The sequence below is a fragment of the Equus caballus genome, chromosome 25, assembly GCF_041296265.1.
Source record: "Equus caballus isolate H_3958 breed thoroughbred chromosome 25, TB-T2T, whole genome shotgun sequence".
NCBI lineage: Eukaryota > Metazoa > Chordata > Mammalia > Perissodactyla > Equidae > Equus > Equus caballus.
The window spans coordinates 45,091,235-45,114,463 of record NC_091708.1 but is presented as its reverse complement, the minus strand read 5'-3'; the positions used below and the strand labels follow the sequence as shown (position 1 = coordinate 45,114,463).

General features: G+C 55.5%; 1 protein-coding gene and 1 long non-coding RNA gene across 6 annotated transcripts in view; one reads left to right on the top strand and one right to left on the bottom strand.

Annotated features, from left to right (window-relative positions):
- Positions 1-1,505: 1,505 nt before the first annotated feature.
- On the top strand, positions 1,506-8,211 carry LOC138920751 (uncharacterized). The gene is made up of 3 exons (XR_011432494.1): positions 1,506-1,757; positions 1,924-6,435; positions 7,197-8,211. It is a non-coding gene; the product is annotated as an uncharacterized lncRNA (long non-coding RNA).
- Positions 8,212-10,950: 2,739 nt separating this feature from the next.
- The window catches only part of COL5A1 (collagen type V alpha 1 chain), a 171,987-nt gene continuing 159,708 nt past the window's right edge, over positions 10,951-23,229 (bottom strand). For all 5 annotated transcript variants that reach the window (XR_011432493.1, XM_070251090.1, XM_070251089.1 and 2 more), the window contains exons 65-66: positions 19,762-19,995; positions 10,951-13,602 (exon numbers count right to left, since the gene is read on the bottom strand). Coding sequence is in view for 4 of the 5 variants with exons in the window: in XM_070251090.1 (XP_070107191.1) it covers positions 13,456-13,602; positions 19,762-19,995 (381 nt within the window). In the remaining variant the exon portion in view is untranslated. The remainder of the gene's footprint in view (positions 13,603-19,761; positions 19,996-23,229) is intronic.

Here is a 23,229-nt window from a genome sequence, read left to right as displayed (position 1 = left end):
CAATTAAAATGTTTAAAGCTGTTGAATTAACTAATCAGTGAATGGACCCAGGAGTATTCATAGGCCCCTTAAAGAGAGTCACTAAATTTCCCTATGACGTATAGAATAAGGTTTATGCACCAAACTTAAAAGCTCAAGGAAGCACTGGACTTCTCAGGTTGTAATCTTAATAAATGAACAAATTAAATTTGAATCAATTTAAAATATGGTCACACACTGACTAATATTCTATGTGCAAGAAACTAAATACAACTTAGGGATAAAATGCTGCAGAGGAAAAAGAAAAATTCAGGGACCATTCACGGCTGTGCCTTTGAGGGCATTGTTTGTTATGGATGGGAACTGAGGCCCAGAGAAGGAAGGAGGCTGCCTGGGGGCCACACGGCCTGCTAGTGATGAGCAGGATTAGAACTCAGCTCCCTCAAGGTGCAGGGGATGCTCGTGCGTCCACCTCCTGCCTCCCTTCCAGCCCCGCCTTGCTCTGTCCCTGCTCTCAGGCACCTGCTCTCTGACTCCTGACACAGGTCTCCGCCCCCCGTGAGGAGCTTAGACACTGCTTGGGCTCCTGGTCCAGTGCTCCTTTCACCGCACAACCCTCATCCGTTTACCCCTGCACAGGAGTCAGACATTCCCAACTGCCCTCGGGAGGTTCCCACTGGAGCTGGCAGGTCACTCACGCGGCAAGTGAAGGTTCGACTCAGGGACAAGGATCATAAATTAAAGTCCTGTCATTGGCTGCTTTGCCCTTGCCCTGGATCTCTGCTCCAGAATCTCAGACTTCTCTGACTCTTGGCCCTCTAGAACCGTCCTCTGGGCCAGTACGCAGGGGACTTGGCTTCTGGTTTATTGGCCTCACAAGCAAGAGAGAAGAGGGATGTTTAATAATCATCTATGATGTGCCACCACTGGGCTGGGCCCTGTGACACAGTGGGAAACAGCAGACAGGTCCCTGCATTCTCGGAACCTGTTTCATGGAGGGAAGAGAGAAAATAAGCAAGTGACACAAAGATTTAATAAGAATGTGATACGATACAGTATAATTTGAGAAAGGAATGTGCGCTACAGAGACTATATAAACAGAGTGCAGGGTTCACGGTTAATCAGATGGAAACAAAGCTTGAGATCTCTGCGACTTCACGCATCATAGTCATGAGAGTCCAACGTGGGTGCTCCGGGCCGGCGCCTCTCCTCTCAGCAGGGACACCAGACCCACACCCGCTCCAGCATGTGGCTGCCACCCTCCACACACGGCTCCTCTCCTTTCGGTCGTCTTCATTCCAGGCAGCCTGAGTGGAATAGAGCATAGAGGCTGCTGCAAGGGCAGCGGCGGGCCTGGAGGGCCTGTGCCTCCCGCCCTTTCACCCATTTTCCTTTGGCCAGCCCTCTACCCAAGCCCTGCCTGACCCCCAGGGACACTGAGGGGGGAGGCAGCCTGGCGTGTGACCCTGGGAAGAGAAACGGGTGTTGCAAAACACACAGGACAATGGGCGGAAGATATTCAGAGTGCATTTTTCAAGGTGACTGTTTGTGTGGTGTATCTTTTTCCACTCATCAACTTTCATCCTTGTGGAGGAGGTCACTGAGAGGTCGCAACCCTGGCTGATCTGTGAGCTGGACCCAGGTAATCAGATTCTCCTCACCCTAGTCCTTGGAATGGACACTCTGCCTACTGTTCCCACAGTGGGAGCAGTCTCAAGGATGTGGCCTTGAGAGTAAGGTGTTGAGGCCATCTGGACAGTAGACATGACTGAATCCAGGTAAGGTTCTAGATAAGTCTTTAAGATTCTGGCGGGCGAGTGTGGAGATGTACTCATCTTATGGCCTCCTAAGACAAGCCTTGTAAATAAGTTCCCTTGACCTGCCCCCTATAGGTCTGGAGTGGTCTGCCTCTTTCTTCCGTCTCTCCCTGCCCTCTGTGTACAGAAGTCGGATTAGGAACCAAGAGTTGGTGAGCCGGCCAGGAGACTGAAGAAGTGGGCCTTGAGAAAGAAGCATCCGTGGGGAAGATCCCAAGCCGGCCATTGACCTCTGTGTGTGTGGGGGACGGCCTGTATGTTAGATGCTTGTGGACCACAACATGAGTATGGGGATGCCCCCCAAAATGCTGGCTGCTTTAATGTGCTTTTTTGAGAAACCGCATTGTAACGAAGAAGGGAAACGCGTGGCTGCACAGGCGTCTGGCCTCCACTCTGGGCAGTTCAGCTGGCCACCAACGCCCAGCTGGAGGCTGAAGCTCGAGTTAGAAAGTGGGAAGAAGAGCTGAGTCGGAGCAGGATGTGCGGTGTCCACTACTCTGCCAGCTTCAGGGCTGGCAGACAAGGCGGGAGAGCAGAATAATACGTTACAGACCTCAGCGTGCTGTTTTGCAAAGCTAGGAGGCATGAGCTGCCACAGATTAAGGTCCAAGTGCTTGTGACAAAGGCTGATAAGGACGCTAAGAGGTGGAATCCTTGGGAACGTGAGGAGGGCAAAGTGGAAGATGTTGTGCTGATTGACGTGAAACAGGAGTGCCCTAGGCCATCTGACCCCGAATACAAAGTGAAATTTTAATTAGCAATTACCCTAGAAACATACCCCAAAACTCCTAGAAGAATATTTGCATTCTTTCTCTATCCCTTCAAGTTGTAAATATTATGTCTTTGAAATTAAACACCCCAGGAGATAACCAAAACTCTGCCCACAGAGACCAAAGGAAAAAAAGGGAGAAGAGGTTTTTCAAAATACAGACTCTATAGAAGCTCCATTGCCCAAAATCTAGTCCACAGCCTTCACTAGGGCAAATACAAATCTCCAAAGTCTTCTCCATAAATATCAGGAAAAAGCTTTAGCCATGAGGGTGGGTAAACTTAACTTGTTCCATCTGCCAGAGACACATTTGGGTCCAACTGTTTTATAAAATACTGAGTTTTGTATTGTTGTACCCGATTCATGGCTAGAGTTTTGGAATGAAAGGCGTGGGGTCTCTGACTGTGTCTATCTATGTGTTTATTATGTCTATGGGTATGTATTATGTATATATGACGTTTTTCTACCTCCAGAGGGTATTGCCAAAATTATTTTGTGAAAGAGCTCTATTTAATTGGCATAGAGAAAAATAAGCTTTAATATCAATAATGTACTTAGGTAAAACTGAAACTTCATCTCCTTTCATCTGATAAAAGGAGGATGTTTTCTTGGACTATTAGTCTATTCTCGATAACATCGTGAAAGGTTTTTCTTTACCTTTTAAGTAATCTACCTAGAAAACAAAGATTCTGTTTTGTTTTTTTATTCAAAGGTTGGCACCTGCACTAACATCTGTTGCCACTCTTTTTTTTTTCTCTCCTTCTCCCCAAAGCCCTGCAGTACATAGCTGTATATTCTGGTTGTGAGTGCCTCTGGTTGTGCTCTGTGGGACACCGCCTCGCATGGCCTGATGAGCAGTGCCATGTCCACACCCAGGATCCGAACCGGTGAAACCCCAGGCCACTGAAGTGGAACGTGCAAACTTAGGCCATGGGGCCGGCCCCAAAGATTCTGTTTTTATCAAAATAATTTTCTGTGCATCATGTTGTCTTTATCAGCTCTTTGATTACTTAAGAAAACGGAGTCTTCTCTATGAAAAGAGCTAGGGGTTTTTACAACTGTCCAACTTTCTGTGTTTGCCTAGGAAGACTTTAATCGTGACTTTGGTTAAATGGATAACTAAGTCTTGTTTCACAGTGACCTACGACCTTATCTAATCGTGTTTTAAATCTTCTGATATGTTTGACAAACTTCTTAAAAGTCAAACTCTAAATGAACTCTTGTTGACTTTGAACTAACTTTAAGATTTTCCAGAGGGCCTCTGGAACATCTCAAAAGATATGTTCTCTCTTCATATAACAGAGATGATAAACTAATTAGGCTTATTTGACATGTTAAATTTCCCGGGAAGCACTGTGAAATAAGAAGTGACGCTAAACTTTCTTTAGGGTGTATTTGTATGAATCTCTTAAAAATCTGGTATGTCCTGGTATAATGTTATCAGTCGTAATTCTCAAATGTACGTCACAGAAATATCTAAATTTCTTTGTCAATTGCATAATAATGAACTCTCATCAGATCTTTAACCATGGCCATTTTGAAGTCTTTTGTCACTTAAAGACAATTATTGTTTTATTCCGATGCTTTTGCAAAAGTGTTCCTGTGAAAGTGCTTCATCTTCAAGGAGATTCGTGGAAAAGCTCGGACAAGTACAGGTTTCTGACAACTAAGGCCAATTTGCCTTCACGTGGAGGGCCGATCACAGACCTTTCAAGTGCTTCCCCAAGGCCACGTGCACAGCCCCACAGCGTGTCACGGATCGGTAGCCCAGGATCTGTCCCTGTTCTCCTTCCCACAACGGTAGGATGGGCCCATTTCGTTGAGGAGACAGAGGTAACGCGTGGAGACTTGCCTCTGCTGTGGGACGCTCTGCAGACGTTGCTGGAACATCCGCAAGGGAGAGGATGGGTGGTCAGCGCACAGAAGGTTCAAGGCCCAGGTCCTGCCATAAAGCTTTTGGGAGTCATTGGGTCAGGGAAGATGCATGCTGTTCTAGAAGCTGTGACTGATAAGATTTAACCCTATCCAGGCCCTCAGAACGTGAAAAGGGTGCAAACCTTTTAAGGATTTTGGGGGTTTTGAAGGACTTTTATTCCCCACCGGGCACAGTGCCTCTGCCCCTTACACCGCCTGGTAAAGAAAGGGCACGTGTGGGGCTGGGGATCAGAGCGGCAAACTGTCTTCAAGAAGGCGAAAATACGAATGAAGCAGATGAAAGCTCTGGGCATCTCCTAGGCTGGGTTACCATTTGGGTGAAATGTTTCTGTGGCTCTGGAAGGTGTGGGTTGGGTACTGTGGCAGAGACAGAAGGAGACAGTGCTCCTAGGATTTTGGTCCCTGTTCTGGAAGGGGGTCAAAACCTGATACACCCCATGGAGCAGCAGCTCCTGGCAGTGCACACAGCACTCCTCTAGGTACAGCCTCTCATGAAGGAACCGTGTGTAACGATCAGAAATTCCCTTCCAGTCGAGGGGTACCTTGAGAATATGTTCCATTGACCCCCCTCTGCCATGGCTCAGACTCCCTCTTTGACTAAGTGGCAAGACTGTTTACAGCAGAGGAGCACCCTGTCCCCCAGCCCACTGTCTCTAGAAATGGGGGTGCTACTAGGCTCTGTAGAGTAGGGAGATCCTCCAAGTGCCCCTGCCCCATTCCAATCGCGGTTCCTGCGGCCTGTAGAGAGGGAGTGGGGCGATTTCCCGCTGATGCCTAGAAGCCTGGAAACAGGAATGAACCACGGCAGCCAGTGGGCTGAACTCAGAGCGGTCTGGCTGGTGATCACTCATGAGCCCTGGCCGTCAACCCTTTGCACTGACAGTTGGGTTGTTCTAAGGGAGTTAACCCTACGGCTTGGACAACGGGAAGCCGAGGGGTGGATGATCACGAATAAGCCCTTGTGGGGTCAGGATAGGTGGGAAGACACTTGGCTTCACCTGCAAGCACCTGAGACAGTCCTCACTGTCTTCCACGTTCAGGCTCATAGGGCGCTGACACTCCCTGGCAATCTGGATGCTGATGTCCCAGCCCGGGTACGAGCCCTAACCTCTGATCCTTCAGTAGACACAGCAGATCGGGTTCATAGAAAGAGCGGCCCCTGCAGGACCCAGGTGGGATGGTCTCCTGCCAGGGATGCCAGATGGCCCTTGATGTACAGTGACTCGGTTAATGCAGTCACAGCATGTCCTGTGTATTCTCAACAACACCCAAGGCAACTGCCAAAGGAGTCTGGGGTCATCCACCCGAGTTCCCAACAAGCGACAGATTGACAAGTTGATTACACTAATCCCCTCCCTCTGAGTGAGGGTTCTAAATACGCCTTGGTTTGTGTGGACACTGCAACTGGTCTAACCCAAGCTTTTTCCTGTCTTAGTGCAAACCAGGCTGCCAGCATTATGAGATCAGAGAAGCTGAGTACCGTGTATGGATACCCTCATAAAATAGACAGTGTTTGGGGGTCGCATTTCAAAGGTCGTGATGTACAAGGCCGGGCTGAAGAACATGACGCTGATGGAGGTTCCATCTCCCCGATAACTCGCAAGCAGCGGGGTTGGTAGAAAGGAAAAGGGGAAGATTAAAGCAGCAGATTAAATCACTAACAGGTAAAACCACGTTGGCCGGAGGGACTAGAGTGCCGTGCCAGGCTTCAACACATTTGAATGATCAACCAGCAGGGCCTGTTGTCCCATGTGCCAGACGGGACATCCCTGCCGAGGCACCCAACACTGTGAAGCTATGGAAATCCTGAGAGACAGCCATTGCCCCGACTCTCACCGTGGATCAACGTCCTATGCTGCTGAGAACACCAAGCCCCTCACACCTGGGTGGGGCGTCATTTACTGGAATTTGCAATGAGATGTCCCACTGGGATGGGTGAGTTAACTTGCACCCCTTAGTGAGAGGGAACTACTCCATCCCCACTGGGATCCAGCTGTCCTGCTGCAAGCTGGACCTGTGGAAATGCACCATACCTGGGACGGAACATGCATCTTTGAGAGGGGAGAAGGTGGGGTCCTGGTCCAGCATACCCTGCCACCGGTCCCTCTCCACACGCCTGATAGTGCTGCCTCCCCCAGCCAACATGTGTGGTATGCACAACTAGATCAAGTTCCTAAAGCTGCCAGCCTACCTCTCCTCAAGGCCAGGTGGGCATGTTCTGCTTTCCAGTGGTACCATCATTTGGCCGCCATCTTTGTTCCCTCCGTTGGCCTGGAGGACGTTATAGGACACACAGAAGCCCTTACTAAGTTCACCCAACAAGCCTTAAATAATAGCCAACAAAGCCTGTCTTCACTGAACATTGAAATCTCTAATGAGAAAAGCTGTCCCCCGGACAGGATGGCCTGGACATTATCACTGCCTTGCAAGGAGGCACCTGCGCCATTATCCAAACAGAGTTGTGTGTTCACAGCTGATGAGTCGGCTAATGTATCATCTTTATTAAATCCCATCAGGACACAAGTGAATGCCCTGAGGGACTCGACCCCCAGCCTAGGGGACTTAGTGAATGAGTGGTTTGGATCATGGGGCTCTTGGTGGGAAAAATTGCTGCTCCTAATGGGAATCCTTATCTTAATCTGTGTTTTCTCTTGCATGTGCGTGTACTGTTGCTGTGGCGTTTGCCTCCACCGCAGCCAGACACCTGCCAAACAGACACCTCCGTGCTGGTGGACCCCTTGCTGATCACGACCCAGGCTGCACTGGAGAAGGGGGCACACGAGATTGTGGGAGCCGGTCATGAGGGATGGGCTGTGGGAGGAGGTCATTGAGAGGAGGTGACCACCAGTTGACCTGTGAGCTGGACTCGGGCAATTGGGGGTTCCTCACCCTCTTCCCCGTCCTTGGAATGGATGCTCTGCCCCCCGTTCCCACAGTGGGAGCAGTCTCAAGGACGCAGCCTCGAGAGTGTAAGGTGCTGTTGAGACCATCTGGATGGGTGACGTGACGGGACCCGGCAAAGAGTCCATATAAACTTTAAGATTCTTTTCCTTTTTTTTTCAAAGATTGGCACCTGTGCTAACATCTGTTGCCAATCTTTCTTTTTCTTCTCCCCAAAGCCCCCCGGTACATAGTTGTGTATTCTAGCTGTGAGTGCTTCTAGTTGTGGCATGTGGGACGCCACCTCAGCATGGCCTGACGAGCGGTGCCATGTCTGCGCCCAGGATGCGAACGGGTGAAACCCTGGGCCGCCGAAGTGGAGCACGCGAACTCAACCACTCAGCCGCGGGGCCGGCCCCTAAACTTTAACATTCTTGTGGGTGAGTGCAGAGATCTACTCGTCTCACGGCGCCTGAGACAAGCCGCGCGAACGCGTTCCCTTGCTTCTCATACAGGCCACGACCCACCTGGAGGGCTCTGCCTGTCTCCTCGGTCTCTCCCTGCCCTCCACATATGGGGGCCAGTTTGTGAACCGACACTCCCGTAATTAGAGTCTTTTCAATAGTCCTAACCATTAATGCCTCTCAGTCTAGTGGTTTCTAGTTTTAAAGTGAATTTGAGAAAGTCCCAAAGGGTAGCAAGATTCTTGCACTGTGGAACATGTCAGTTCCCGACATGTGCCTGGGAATTGCGCTTCTCTCAGATCTACGTGCTATCCATTTGTCTATTCGGGAAAAAAAAACAATAAAGCAGGATGTTTTGTGCATGTGGCTATTGTTGAAGTGTTTACTCCTGGGAGGTTACTGGAAAGTGATATTTTCCTGGCTGGGGCGCAAAAACAGACCACAACGTCCAGAGAGGCCGGTGGGTGGTCACGCCCAACTTGGGTTCAGCAAGGCAGCCCTGCCAATCTCCCCAGCTAGCAGGTGGCAGCCTGCAAGCCACAAGCGTGGCAGGTGAGCCGGAAGGAGAGGGGTGAGCCCCAGCTCCCACCAGCCCGTCAGCTTCTTTGGGCTCAGTGAGTGATGGGAATGGCCGCAGAACTGGGCCAAAGTGTGGGGTCTTCTGGGCCTCAGGATCTACTGGACACCTGGCCACAGTGAGGGTCCCAGGTTGTGTTCCCCAAGCGTGTTTCTCCAGAGGAATTCTGTTGGTGGAGCAACGTCCCTTCCCAGGCTGCGGTCAGGTCAGGATGGGCTGCAGGGGCGCGTGGGGAGAGGGGCCGTGGTGAAGCGAGCCAGTCCTTCTCTCCTCCCCGGCCCACTTGTTGGATGAAACCCAGACAAACAGCCACCACTTCCACGCCTGTGTGCCTCACGTGTGGTCCTCGGGGCTGGGTGCAGCGATGCACCTATCCTGACGCACGTGGTCAGGCTCTGCTTTTTCCTGGTTCCAGGTTTCCATGTTACCACGATTGCGTGCCAGCACTTCTAAATCGTTCTATTTGAGGGCCTTGTCACCCCTTTATTGGGTGGCAGTGCCTGGCACAGAGAAGGCAGTCAACAAATTGTCATCAAAGGCTGAGTGAATGAATGACTGCTTGGTAGCAGAACCTTCGAGAATGGGAGGTCGGGGCAAGGAAGGCAGACAGGGGAGTATGCTTCCTACAGGAGGCCTTCTCCCAGGGGAAGAGCCCCCAGCGCTGACACTGCCCCTCCCCCCGCTCCCCACTAAGAAGACATGGGACTCTCCCGGGTGGGTCTCACTCAGGAGCCCCTGGTCTCAATGGCTACTCTCCTCCGCCCTTTTCCTGGGGCTCGGTCTGCTCACCTTTGAGGCTGAGTTCACAGCACCTGCCTCCAAGGAGGTGGAGGCCGGCCTCTCCTCTTCCCAGCCTCCCTGCCCACACCCATGGGGTACTGCTCCTGGAGCGGTTCCAGGGCCTGAGGGTCACCGACTCCTTCAGGCCCGGCTGGCAGCTCGCTCTGCAGGACGCCTCTCTCAGAAAGGTCAGCAGCCTTCCGCCTGCTGGATTTCAGCCAGCTCCCTGTGCCAGCAGCTCAGGCCCACGGCTCTCACCCTCCAGCCTGCCCCTCTCTCTCCCTCCTGATTTCACAGCAGCCGCCGTCAGACCTGTCCGGCTTTGATGGGAGAGCCACACCTTGAGTGTCCATTTGCTAAGCATTTATTAGGCACTGCTGTGATCTGTGCCAAGGTTTAAGCAATGGATGTGCTGCTCACACCAGCGATGGCTGAGCTTTGATTGGCATCTGTCCCTCAAAGCATCTCTCAACGTCATCTTTAACTGTCGATGTTGAGAAATGGTTGTCCCTTCCAGCCCTGAAAGTCCTGGCATCTGTGGCTCGGTTTCCTTTGATTCCTGGCCAGTCACTTCCAGGGCTTCTCTTTCCTGCAGCACCTTGCCGAGCGCAGTCAGGAGCAGCCGGCCTGCCTCACGTCCTTCCAGTTCCGACCTCTTCCCCAGGGCTCCCCGTGGTCAGCTCACAGCCTGTCTGCAAGCCCCCACAGAAGGCAGACGACAATCTGACCAAATGCTTTGTCCCTGGTGACAGGGAGCCTTCCATCCTGATGACAGCGCCAGCTTCCACCGCCCGGCCTCGGTGGCGTTGCCAACACTGCCGACACTCGTGTCTTTGCTGTTGTGAAAGCAGTTCCCGCTTTCAGTTGCACTGTCCCAGCTGCCTGAGCATCCCCGAGGCCAGTGGATCTGGAACCCGCACCGGCATCGAAACCAACTAGAGGCCTTGTCAAAACACAGACTCCCCGCCTCCCCGAGTGTCTGACTCAGCAGGCCTGCAGCGAGGCCCAGGAATTTGCATTTCATTAAGGTCAGGCTGTTGCTGCTGGTCCAAGGACCACACTTGGAAAACCACTGGTCTAGGTTTTGCTGCAATGACAACCAACCCTGAAATCAGTGGCTTAAAGAAACAAAAATGTGTTTCTGACTCGTGCCACATCCAAGTTCATGGCAGGTTGGCTGGGGACCCCCTGCAGGAGTCTGCTGGGGATGCAGCTGCTCGCTGAGATGTGGCTGGTGACATCGGAGAGGGAACCACTACTTCAGACCAGAAGAGGCACGCGTCACTTCTGCTCAGGGTCGTCGGCTGGGACGAGCCCCACATCCCACCCAGCTCCCCAAGGGGCCTCGAAGTACCACCCCTTATACAGCTGGACCCCAGAGTGGGAGAGCCTCGGGGACATGCTGCCCGGGGGCACCCACTGCCAGGGTGAGAGCGAGGCCCACACACTGTCAACGTCTGGAAGCCCAAGAGTCATGGGAACTCGTCCAGGAGGCCCCTCAGGCTGGTGCCTGACCACATCCTGACGCCACCCCAGGGAACAGCTGTGTCCACCGGCAGGTCTGCCCGCCACCACTGCTGCCCAGGGAAGGCCTCCCTGGGAGGGCAGCCCGGGCAATGCTATCCTTCCTCTGTCTGTGACCACCACCAGGATTTGGGGAGCTTCTACTGTCCTGTGATTGGGGTCACACAGGGGTTTAATGCAGGGGAAGGCCCTGGTCACACTTAAGAAGACAGCCAATCACATCTGTTTACGGTGGAAACAGTAAACTCGATTTATTGAAAAACTATTACAATTATTCCTCTGTTACACAGGTTTAAAATATTTTAAAACACCCTTTCCTGGGCATTACAGTTAAAACTTATGAATGTGTCTATTGGATTTTTAGGAAATGTACAAGGGGTCATCTGACATTCTCTTTTGAAGGGCCTAATGTCCTAGAATCTTTTTATCACAGGTTTTCTGTTTACTGTTTTCTTTTTCTTTCCTTTCAACATGTGTCCAATTATATCTATTAGGAGGAAAAAATAAAATTACGCCAAAAGAATTTCTGCAAATATAAGAAGTAATTTTATTGCAAATATACCGTAGCTAAGTGGTCTGGGGAGAACGGGACACGTTTTGACTTCAGTACAAATTGCAACAGCTTTGAAGGGACCAACGGAGGAAGAAGACAGAAGAGGAGGAGAACTCAGGAGGGGTGAGAAATCAAAACAGAATCACATGACCTAGACAAAGCCCACAGGGCACCCGGGCCATCCCCGGATATGGCTTTTCTTTTGAAGAGATGAAGGTGGAAGTCGTTGGCGCACGCTGGCATCCTGGCTGGAGAGAGTCTCGAAGCCAGACTTTTCTTTGGCAAGAACGAGATACAATTTCCACGGGAATTCGGGAAATCCTTGTGGGTGGTGTTTGTCGCTCCTGGGTTGCTTTGCTGTGGTTTCTTAAGCTGGAACCACGTTCCAACGGGGTGGGGCGGGTGGAGGACAGCACCAGAACTGTGACTTGTCACAGCTCCTCCCGAGGGCCGTGGGGGGCCCAACTTCCTTCTCCCATCGTGGAAGGAAAGGGCATCGACCGGGGCAGCTTTTCACAGTAAAGGGTTGGCCTTTCCTTGTCGGCCCCTCTGGTCCTCCGCCCACAGAGGGCATCCCCTCGCCATTGCTCAAAGAGAAGGAATGACACCCAGACGGAGCCGCGCTGGCCCCCAGCTCCGGGGCGGCTGAGACCCGAGCCCAGGATGTTGGCGGATGGAAATCCAAATTGTTGACCTGGGAAGGAAGTGCTGCTGGTAGGCCCGAGAGGCCCAGAGTTCATTGCACATTTCTCTGTCTGCCGAGGCCGCGTCAAAGGAGCCCAGCAGAGACAGCACACACGGCCTCAGTTCAGTTCTTGGAACAAACACAGAAATTAGCACCACAGACATTCAGCCACCGAATACAACCTGCCATCGTCACACCGTGGACAATGTGGGAAGCGTCTTTGTACTTTGCGTGTGTGTTTTCAAATCACAGAAGTGCGCCCTAATACTGCTAACAGGCTTCCAGGAGGCCTCGCTGCGATCTAGGGGTGCAAGAGCGAGCGGGCCAGTGGGAAGGAAGGCGACGTGCATTTATCTTAACGTCCTTGGCAAAAACCTGGATCGAGAAAGGTGGGAGAATGAGGCACGGCCAGGTACCCCCAGTGTCGCCTTCAAGGAGATCTTAAAACAGATAGCACCACAAAAGAGAAGTGTAAAAATAAGCACCAATTTTCATTTGATTATCGTCTACAGAAAATGTGGTTTCCCTGCCCTGGACATTCTCCCATCAGGCTCTGCAGGAAGAAAAATGGAAAAAGGAAGCAATTAAAATTGATTTAAGCCTGTGTTTTCATCTAAGTGCATGTAGAAAAGGCAAAGTATAAGATCCTTTTTTTCCTCCACATTAAAAAAAAAAATCCAGAGCTAATCAAAAAATTGTCTGTAAGAGGGCACTGGAACCTGCTTCTTCAGGGGCGGCGTGAATTCTTGCTGCCCTGGGTAAATTTCCAATTTGTTGCACATTCTTGAGCAGGGTGGCAGCAGGGCTTCCCCTTTCTAGCCAGAACTGGACCGCATCCCAGAATGGACGCCACATCCCATTCTCCCGGTGGGACTGAGGCTGGGTTGACATGCATGATTGAAAGTCAGGGACACTGAACATTTATGACAATACAATACAAATATTTACTTAAAACTCACAAAACAAAAGCACCTTTAATCCATCGGAAAGGCACATGCAGAACGACATTGGGCCTGCGAATGGATGTTGAGAACGAGGCTCTGGCAGGGCGGGGATGACCTTTACAAGGCTTGACTCAGAACATTTTTGAAGGTCAGGGGAAATACACATCTTCAAGTTGAATTAAAGAAAAAAACTGATCTCCCAATATTGCAGCCCCACCCCCGCCCTGCGAACTCTCCACGAACGCGGCTGGCGAGCTCCGTGGCAAGAAGTGTGGGCCCCGTTCCTTCCCTGTGGAGTGTGGTGTAGACGGAACGGGGGTGGTGGCATTCCGGCCCCGCGGCTGTGGGACGTCTAGGTCATGTGATTCGGCTCCGGGGCGGGGGACACGGCTCGTTCCCTTTGCTCTCTCTGGGTTGGGGGTCTGGCACGGCACGGTGCCGAGGTGCAGACGAGGGCGGGGGAGGGACGAGGGCCTTCACTGTCCAGGACACCCACAGACGGCGCGCTGAGGTCACGAGGTTGCTCTTGGGGGCCGGGCTCGCGGCTCCTAGCCCAGGAAGCAAGCCGGCCCCACTTCGAATCCGAATTTCTGTGATGCTTCACCGAAGTCATTGAACATGATGTCCACGATGGGCACTTGCTCCACCTTGGGAGTGTCGATTTCCAGAACGGTCTTCTGATACCCTTTCCTTGTCTGTGAAGGGGAGAGAGGCAGACATGGGTCAGAACGGGGGCGAGGGCCTCTCGGGGTAGCTGATCACCAAGCACACCCCCCACCAAGGCAGGACAACCCACAAAGGCAACCGGTTTGCCCCCTTCTTTCGGGCCGGTGGGAGGAGGAGATGTGACAGACCAGAGCACGCAGCTTCCTGCCGTGATGTCCCGTTCCATCCTCCCACAGTGGGCTGAGACGGAGGGGCCGCAGCCCATTCGAGCCCACCTCCTCCCCTGCCAGCTGGGACACCTCCCATCTTACCACAGGGATTTGCCCAAAGCAGCCCCGCCAGGACTGTGGGCTCCACCGAAATGTCTGAATCAGGGGCTTCTTGTGCAAAAATTAAGAATTCCAAGACAGCAACAGCGGGCTGCCGGCCTGCCCTTGGCAATCAGCAGACTGAGTCACACTCAGATGTAAGAGGATTCCACGTTCGCAAGTGTGAGAACAGAAGGGACTCTTACCCACCATCTGCTCCCGAGGAGTCCTGGGTAAACTGAGGTACGGAGGGCAAGGGATAGCACAGCGAAGGAGTGGCCGCTGGAGGAGTCAGCACCCCTGCTCTGCTCAGACCATGTGTTCCATCCCCACCAGCATCTCCTTTCGCCCTCAGCTCACCCCCGGGGGCAGGATGCAAGCCTGCCTTACCAACTAGGAGAGTGAGTCTCAGAAAGGTGCCAGAGCTGTCCCGGAGAGGCGGCCTCCCTCTCCTGCCGGGCCACGTCTCCCGGAATACGGGAAGCGAACGTGCAAGATTGCCCGGGTCTGGAAAGCCACCCAACCTCGGCTCTGAGTGTTCAGGACACTTTCGCATGTGAGATTAAACCAGCCCCACCCCCCAACTCCCCCCAGAGGAGGGTCTCTGATGTCGGTGGCCGTGAACCGTGGCAGATGCCCACCTGCTGCCTGTCCTGGACGAGCGGCTTTCCCTCCCTCACCAGAGACCCAAGCCGTGCTCTGAGCGGGATCCCGCCCCAGGAAGGGTCTCCCTCCACCACCGGATCCCTGGAGACAGGAGGACCAAGAGCAGCACCTCCCCTCCTGCAGAGCGGGGTCAGAGCGTCCCTCTCAGGAGGCCGGAAGACCACCCGGAGGATCCCAAGAAGCACCGGGAGCCTCACACGGCCTGTGAGAAGCTCTCGGTGAGCTGAGCTTTGGTGAGGTGACCTCCACTGTCTGGGGCTGTCTCCACGAAGGCCCGGGGACCCCGCCTCTCGGGATCACACGGGGGTGGTCCCCTCCCTCCCTGCACAGGGTTGTGGCCAACAGGAGTGGGCAGAGGGGCACTGTGCCACTTCAGAGATTAGGCTGTGATATGTGGCTTCCGTCCTGGGCCCCCTCTGCCCCCGGGATCTCTCCTTTGGAGAAGCCACCTCTGGAAGGGCCAGGAGGTGAGGCAGAGCCCCACAAGCGTCCCACTGAGGGGGACCTCCCGGCCCCGGCCGGCACTCGGACCACAGCAGCCGGCGGCGTCATGATACCCTGCTGGTGCTAAATGTTTGTGTCCCCCCAAATCCAGATACTTAAGTCCCATCCCCAGTGTGAGGGTCTTAGGAGGCCGGGCCTTCAGGAGGCTATCAGTTCCCGAGGGTGGAGCCTCAATAACGGGATCCCGGCCTTGATGAGATGCGGCCGGGAAGCCAGCTCTCTCTCTCCATCACGGGAGGACAAAGCGAGAAGTCGGAGTCCGAAACCCCGGCCAGCGTCCTCCTCTTTCCCTCACCCAAGGGATGGCGGTGTTTGCCGACCCGGCAGGGTGATTCCTCCCAGATTGAAGGGCCCAGTGCTCAACTAGCAGGGTGCTCGGAGAGGGGCGAACGTAAGCAGGGTGCCATGTGCGCAGGCCGCTCTGCCACCCCGTCATTCCAGGGCATCGAGAACCACTACCGGCCAGCAATGGCCCCCGGGGGGGGCACAAAGCTGCACAAGCCATGGGATTCATGTGGCGTGGCCCCTTGGGCCTCCTGCCTGGTGATTTGTGTCTCTCTGCAGGGCCGGGCCCCACCTGGCAGCCCCACCATCAGCTACACAACCACACGATGCTCTGTGTCTGAATCCCAATTTCTTGGGCCCTCATGACTATATGAATCCAGCAGGCCTTGGGGGGGCTGAGGCAGGCCACATGTTCTGGGGGGGCATCAGGGCCTCCTGCATAATTACATGGCAGGGCTATGACCTTTCAAGTCGTGGCTAAGCTTTTCGGGGTTTTGGGGTGAGCAGAGCGCTGGGCCCTCCAGGCCAGCCTCGCTTCACGCCGCTCCCCAGCAGCCCCTACACCCACCTCCGTGTCCTGCCCGCCCGGCCCTCCACTCGAATGCCCTCCCCAGCCCGCCTGCACAGCCAAGTTCCTCGTCAGCTGTGTTATTCTGTCTGGAGCCATTCTCTCTCCACTTTTTTAAAGACAACATCTTTTCTTTCTGGAAGTAAATGTGTCCGGAGAGAGAGCTCCCTCCCCTTCCCTGGCCAGCATCCAGTCTGGATATTCCCATGATCCTAAGTCTTGCCACTACCCGGAGGTGCCTGGAGGACGATCCCGGAGCTCAGCGATGACCGCTGCGGGGCCCGGGCACTCGCTTCCCTCCAGCGTTGGGCAGCTGCCTAAACTTGCACTGGCGACTTTCCTAACGGAGAAGACTGCGGTTTGGATCATAACTGCACTGGGAGCTCAGCTCCAGGGCTCCTGGCCGCCGGATCCTCCTGGCCTGTGGCCGGGCTTCCCCGGCTCTGTGGGGGAGAGGAGGCTGCGGGAGCTCCTGCAAACCGCTGTCCTTTCTGTAGAATGGCAGTTCCCCATCGGGGACGATTCCGTCCCCCAGGGGGCATGTGGCAATGTCTGGAGGCATCTCTGGTTGCCACGACTGGGCGGAGCGGGTTCCCCTGGCATCTAGTGGGTTGAGGTTGGAGACGCTGCTCAATATTCTACAATGCCCACGACTCCCCCACCCCAACCCCACACACACCGAAGAATGATCTGGCCCCAAAGGCTGAGACACTCTGGTCAAGAACCAGGTTTTCAGCACATGACTTGAGGGAGCAGAACGAGGAGCGACAGGTGGGAGTTGTGGGCAAGCAGATCTTAGCTCCATTCTCAGAAGAGCTTCCTAACACCGAGACTTTGCAACCATAGTCTGGGCTGCCTCAGGAGGTAGTGAGCTCCCGGTCAATGGGGGCATTCAAGGTGCAGCTGTGCCAGGAAGGGACCCCAGGGTGAGAATTAGGAGACTCAGCTTTGCCAAACCCTGAGGCCCTTGGGCAAGTCACCAGGCCTCTCCAGGCCTCAGATTCGGCATCCACAAAACAAAGTGCAGACCCGGATGAGCAGTTCTGACCTGGAAGCGGGGAATGCTCAGTGGTTTTTGGTGCATGGCGGAGGATGATGTCGTGTGACGCCCCAGAGACCTGCCCCACCAACGGCTGTGCTGCCACAGGCAAACAGCACACCCTCATCCCCAGAAGACACGGGGCCAGAGGAACAGACTTTCTGATTGTGGAATTAAGGAGGATTTGAGCTTGACCTTGACCAGGATTCAGGCAGAGCCAGGAAGTCGAGCTCTGAGTTAGACAGCAGTGCTGGGAGCTTCCGGGGGCTCCAGCTTTGCCGCTGAAAGGAGCAGGGGAGGGGGCTTCAAGAGGCTACGGATGGAACACCTGGATCTTCCCAGGAAGCTCTTATGAGGGGTGGAGCCGTCTGAGCTGGATTAGGGGGGGCCGGGGTGGCCTGCCCTTTAACCTCTGAGGGTCCTCCACAAGATACATTTTTCCAGCATTCTCATCCAGAGAACGGTGCCCTCTTCTGGAAAACCAGTCTGCTCCCTTTACCAAATGACACACATACACTGGGCCAACCCAAGTGTTTCCCTTTCTGCCATGGAAGCCAGGAAGCTCAAAGCCAAAATCAAAATTGTGTCCCCCAGGTCCTGCCTCTCCTTTACAGGATTCCTCATCTCTCGTCACGTCTCCACCTTTGCTGCCGTGTGCTGGTGGGCCCGTGCTGTCTCAAAATACTCACAGGAGCTGGAAATTCTTTCAGGGCTTATGGTGGGCTGAACACAATTCTGAGCTTTTTTTAGGCAAGACTGGATGTGCTCCGGGAACCACCCTGTGAAGCGGGTGCTATTATTATCTTCGCTTGGAGGAGGCAGAGAGAGATGAAGCGATAATTTTACAGGCTGCCTCACGACCTTCTGGAAGCAGCTCGGGGTGCATGTCAGGAACACGAACAGATGCTGGATGGCTGAGGCTCCCCTGATGCTTCTGGATCCCTTTCCCCAGGGAACCGGATCCCTCTGACCTTAGAGAAGGACAAGTTCTGCACATCCAGGGCGGACCTGCAGTGTGGACCACATGGTTCTCGGGGCCACAGAAGCAGGAGGAAAGCAGGGTGTTCCCGTGAAGGCTGCTCACCGGGCCCGGGCCTCCCACCTGCCCACACACACTCACCCTCACCCCCAAAGTAACCCTTGGGGTTATGACCAGATCCTTTTGTGGGAAAAAGGAACGGGGCTTCCCAGGGCTAAAGCGAGTCCTGGCCCCAGGAAGGGGAGGAGGCAAGATTTGAACCTGGGCCCCCCCGAGTCCTGCTCCCAGGCCTGTGGGTCAGCACTGCCCTCTGGCTTCCCTGCCTGACCAGCCTGCCCTGCAGAACCACCTCAGGCCACTCTGGCCCGGTCCAAATGGGGCCAGACCATCTCAGCAGACACTGGGAAATCCTCAAATCCCACACTCGGTTGACAGGATAGGAGCAGCGACAAGCAAAGCAGGCAGCCCGCGGCAGGGACAACAACCCCCAGGCAGGAGCGCTGGCTCCTCGCACGCACACGGGGGCGGCTCAGTGCTCGGGGACACCTCTCCCCGGCCTGGGACACACTGTGGCCAGCTCTGACAAATGCCCTGGGTACTCTGTTCAAAGAGGGCGGGAGAGGACTGGTGGAAGGGACCACAGGTGGTCACTCCAACCGGACATCCACGGGAGGGGCCCTGTCTGGAGCCGGGAGGTACGGAAAAGCTTCCCGACCCAGGAGATGACGGGCATGGTGCCTTCCAGAGCGGGGCATCCCCAGGTGCCGGCCTAGAGCGAGGCAGCACGCAGGGCCAACCTTGGACACCGAGCAAGGGGTGGAGCCCACACTCGCCCTGTCCCCGAGGAGCTCGCCAGGGCGGGGTCCCCGGGCAGGTCTCCAGAGGACACGTGGTGAAGAGAACGGGGGCTGGACATCGGGATTCGACAGTAAGACCCACAGGGGCAGTCCTTCCTGGTGACCTCTGCCCGCCTCCGACCTCTAAAAGGCCACGCGAGGGACACGTCAGAGGATTTTAACGGGATGGGGCCCCTGTGCACAGCTGCGCCCCAAACATCTCCCAGGACAAGAGGACACAGCTCAGACCTGTGTGCTGCCCAGAGCAGATGGCAGCCCCCGGGGGTGCAGTCCCGAGGGGCCAACCTTCGGCTGGGGGCCCAGGCCTCAATCTGGGGGCCACATGGTGGGGAACAGAGGAGGGCAAGCATACGGGGGGCCAAGGGGCCAAAGAGTGAACACAACTCCAGCCCCGGCTCGCAGTGTGGCCTGGGCAAGCCTCTCGGGCCTGGAACAGAACTGCCCCTGGCGGGTGGGGGAGGTGGGTGGGGGGAGCATGGGGTCCAGGGAGATGACCTAACTGGGTGGGGCTGTCCTGGGGGTCGGTGGCTGCTGTCACCCTGAGTCGGCAGAGCCATGTCCTAGGAGCTGATCCCAGCTCAGTCCTGGCCATTCCCAGGAGAGACCCGTCTAAGGCAGGGGGTCTCGAAGTCCGAGATGGACCCACCAGAGGCCTTCCGTGTTTGCCCCACGGCACAGCAGGGAGGGGTCATGGGCCCAGGCTCCTTTCCGGTCAGGTCTCAGCTTTCCCTTCCTCACCCACAGCCGCACGGGGAGGCCCTGGAGCTCGGGCCGTGCTCGGGTATTCCACGTCTCCGGCAGGCATGGGGCTGCCCAAGTCGGCTGTGCTCTGTGAGGGGCCAGCCTGGCAGCCCACCTCGTCTGGGGCCCTCACCACATCCTCCATGCGGCTCAGGGCCTGGCACATCGCAGGTGCCCAGTAAACTCATGTTGACTGCGTGAATGCAGCCCAGGAGGGGCAAGCAGGGCCGCGGACACTCACAGCACAGCCGTCCACCAGGGCGCGGATGTAGGGGCTGTTGTCAAAGGACATCTCCTCGTCGTTGGAGCCCAGGAAGCGCATGGCCTTGTCGTAGCTGCCCGTGGCGGCGTCCTGCCAGGCGACCGACTGGTAGCAGTTGTAGGTGATGTTCTGGTGTGCAGAGGCGCTCAGCAGCCGCAGGAAGGTCATCTGGACCACACCCACCGGGTTGCCCTCCGCGTCCACATAGGAGAGCTGCAGGGCACAGAGGGGGCACTCAGCAGTGAAGGGACACACCACAGCCACAAAGACCCCCATCCTCAGGGCCTGGGCTTCACAAGCTTCACCCACACATCGTCTCCTCTGGAGGGTGAGCCTCGCCCAGGGCACCACCTGGAAGCACGCCGCATGCCCGGTCCCCCGAAGCCAGTGTGCACTGGCTTTCTTGGGGGCTCTCTGGGATGGAGTGAACCACCCCTCATTTCTTTCAGGGACCTAAACAACCCTCCCACTCCTCTTTGCCTGGCTGGCCCCTACTCATCCTCCAGGGCTCAGCTCATGTGCCTCCTCCTCCAGGAAGCCTGCCTGGGTTAGCTGCCCTTGCCCACCTTGGCCTGGCTCAGTGCCCATTTTCCCTACCAGGCTATAAGTCCCTCCACACCAGCACTGGACCCCTGGGTTATAGGTGCCTGGTCGGCAGCCCTCCCTGGACCGTGAGCACCCTGAAGGTAGAGGCCTGGCATGTATGTCCCTGTCATTGTGCCCCAAGGCTGGTAAAAGGAAGGCACTCATTAGATTATGAAATGAAAACCATCAGCTGAGCGCTCGTGTGTACAAGGCCCTGGCCAGGGAGCCCACGAGAAGGGGAGAGAGGGCAGGAGGCCTCGGAGAGTAATTCGGGCCAGTTGGGAGCGAGGCGTGGGGGTCCGGACCAGCAGGAAGGAAGGCCAGCCTGAGGGAGGGTCACAGGCCACAGGGCCAAGAGCCAGAGGGCTGGCATGACTGGGCACCTTCCTGGAAGCACAGGGAGCCATGGGATGGCCCTCAGGAAGGGCCATTCCTGCCTGTTCCCAGGCACGGAATTCAGGGGAGAGCAGAGCAAGTCCAGCTGTGGCCTGGGGGTTCGCCTGGCCCACGCTGGGCGCTCTGGCGACACGGCCATCGCTGAAAGGCCTTGCTTTCTGGCAGCAGACCCAGGGCAAGGCATCCGGGAAAGATGGTGTGCTGGGTCTCACGGGATTGCTCCAGAGTCACCAGCTGGACATCCCCAAACTGGGCTATTCGGTTCAGCCAGGTGCGGGGCTGGGGCGGGGCGTCCAGAGAGACGAGTCACAGCTTCTGCGTCTCTTTTGCAAACCCCAGCTTGCTGAACCAGTGGACACTGCCAGGGACACGGACGCTTCTTAACTAAGACAAGACGTCTTTCCCTCCCCGCCCTGGATTCCTCTTGGCCAGGGAGCCAGGCTCTCCTCGCAGACAGACGCTGGCTGAGCAAGGGTGGCCGGGCGTGTTTCCGTGCCCGACGATGGAGCAGACGACGTCAGGGTCTGAGACCAGCGGTTCCCTGCCCTGTGCAGCTCCACAGCTGCCCCCAGCCCGCCCCAAAGAGCCGTCTGAACACACGAAGGACAACTAAAGTGAGATCGCCCACGTATTTTTGTATATATAATTAAAGACAGCTGAAGGTGGTGGGTCCGGCCCGGGGGCATGTCCCTTCCCACCAGGGCAGGGAGAGCACACAGCCACCGGCCAACTCCAGCTCTCCACGCAGTGACCGGAAACCTTACAGTTGGACCTTGAGGAGAAAGACTGAATACCAACCGGCAGTCTGGACCATCAGGTGCTCCTTCTGGGAGGAAACTTGACTGACTCGAGAAAGGACGCATGCACGGGGAGAGGCCAGTGGGCGGCGCTGGACACAGAAGGACCTGAAGCCCCCAGTGCTGAGCGGGTGGTAGGAGGGCCCAGTAGGGCCGAGCCCCGTGCCCTGTGCTGGAATCCCAGAGTCCCACCGTGTGACCCTGTCCTTCCGGTGGGAGAGGTGTGTGCAGTATTATGTTAATGGGGCACATCCAGGGCAGCCCAGCCCAGATAAAGAGCCTATTTCTTCGAGGAGGGACTTGCATCTGAGTCCTGTTCACTCATAGCAGTCACAGAGCGTTGGCAATAACACAGTGGGAAAAGTCAAAAGATAAGGTGACACTTCCCCTGGGTGGCCCCTTCACCTCCATCCTAGGGCAACTGTCTTCGGAATAGGACAGAAGTAGGAGGTGGACTCTTTGGGCTGGTGGCTGAACATGAGTGCTCTGCGACCCACTCCTCAGAATGAGGAGTTGGGGACGCAAGGGCTGTCCGGAGAGGGCAGGGCCTGTGCAGGCGGCCACCACCACGGCCACAGAAAGGACCCCACCACCTCTCCAGCTCCTTCCCACCTGACCCCTGCACCCCCCAGCCCCGCTCCTTGTCATCCAGCTCAAGCCACCCCATCATGGGGGCCCCCCGAGGGCGTGTCCCCCTCAGGTCCTTCTGTGTGCCAGTAGCTCTTTTCCGAGGCGAGCAAGAAAGAGGTGAAGGAGAGGAGAAACGGCAGGAGAGGAAGCAGGCCAGTGCCTGAGGTCCACACAGAAGGACAAAGGAGGTCCCCCCAAAGGAGGCAGTGAGCGGACCGCCAGGGTCTGCAAAGGGCTGGAGCGACTTGGAAATCAACAACATCGAGGGCGTGAGGTATTAATAATTAGCCACGAAGTGCGTCAAGGTTCAGGAACGAGGGGTCTTCAGAGGTGCGACAGGGCAAAGGCCGGCTGGCAGCCACCACTCCGTAAGTCCCTGGGGGGAAGGTGGCCACTGTGTCCACCCGGGGAGGCTGGGGGGCAGGAACCAATGGCAGGTGGTTGGGTGGGAACTCACGGGACCCAAGAGCTGGCTTCCGAGTGAGAAGGCCCTCCTTCTAGGGCGTTGGGCGGGGTAACTAGATCTGAGGAAGCAAAGTGGGGCTCTAACGGCACCTGCCACACAGACATGTTCTACAAGCTCGGTGCTTTAACTTATTAGGAAGGGGGACGAGAACTCTGTACTTTGTTCCAGAAAAGGGCCCCCCTCAAACTCCTGAGATGCTCAGGGAAAATGCTCCGCCGTGCAGAAGCGGCCGGTGGCCTCACGCAAAGGAATGTGAACCGGCTCTCGGCTCCATGCCTGCCGGGAAAACACATTTGTCTCTTTCAGGAGACGTTGAAGCCTTTCCCCTTCTGGGATGGGCTGTTTCAGATTGGCTCCCCAGAAGTTAAGACAAGGACTCACAGAGTCATGCGGATGGATGCAACTGAGAGGCCCACAGCCCGGTGTGCATTCAGGGCTTAGTGCGATGGGTCCTGGAAAGAATCTGACTAGTTTAGTGGTCCAGGACCCATTTCATCTGACCTGCAAGCTAGAACTTAGCAAAACAAACCCTCCGGCTCCTGGTGCCTTTGGTCTCAGTTCCTGGCAGTGCCC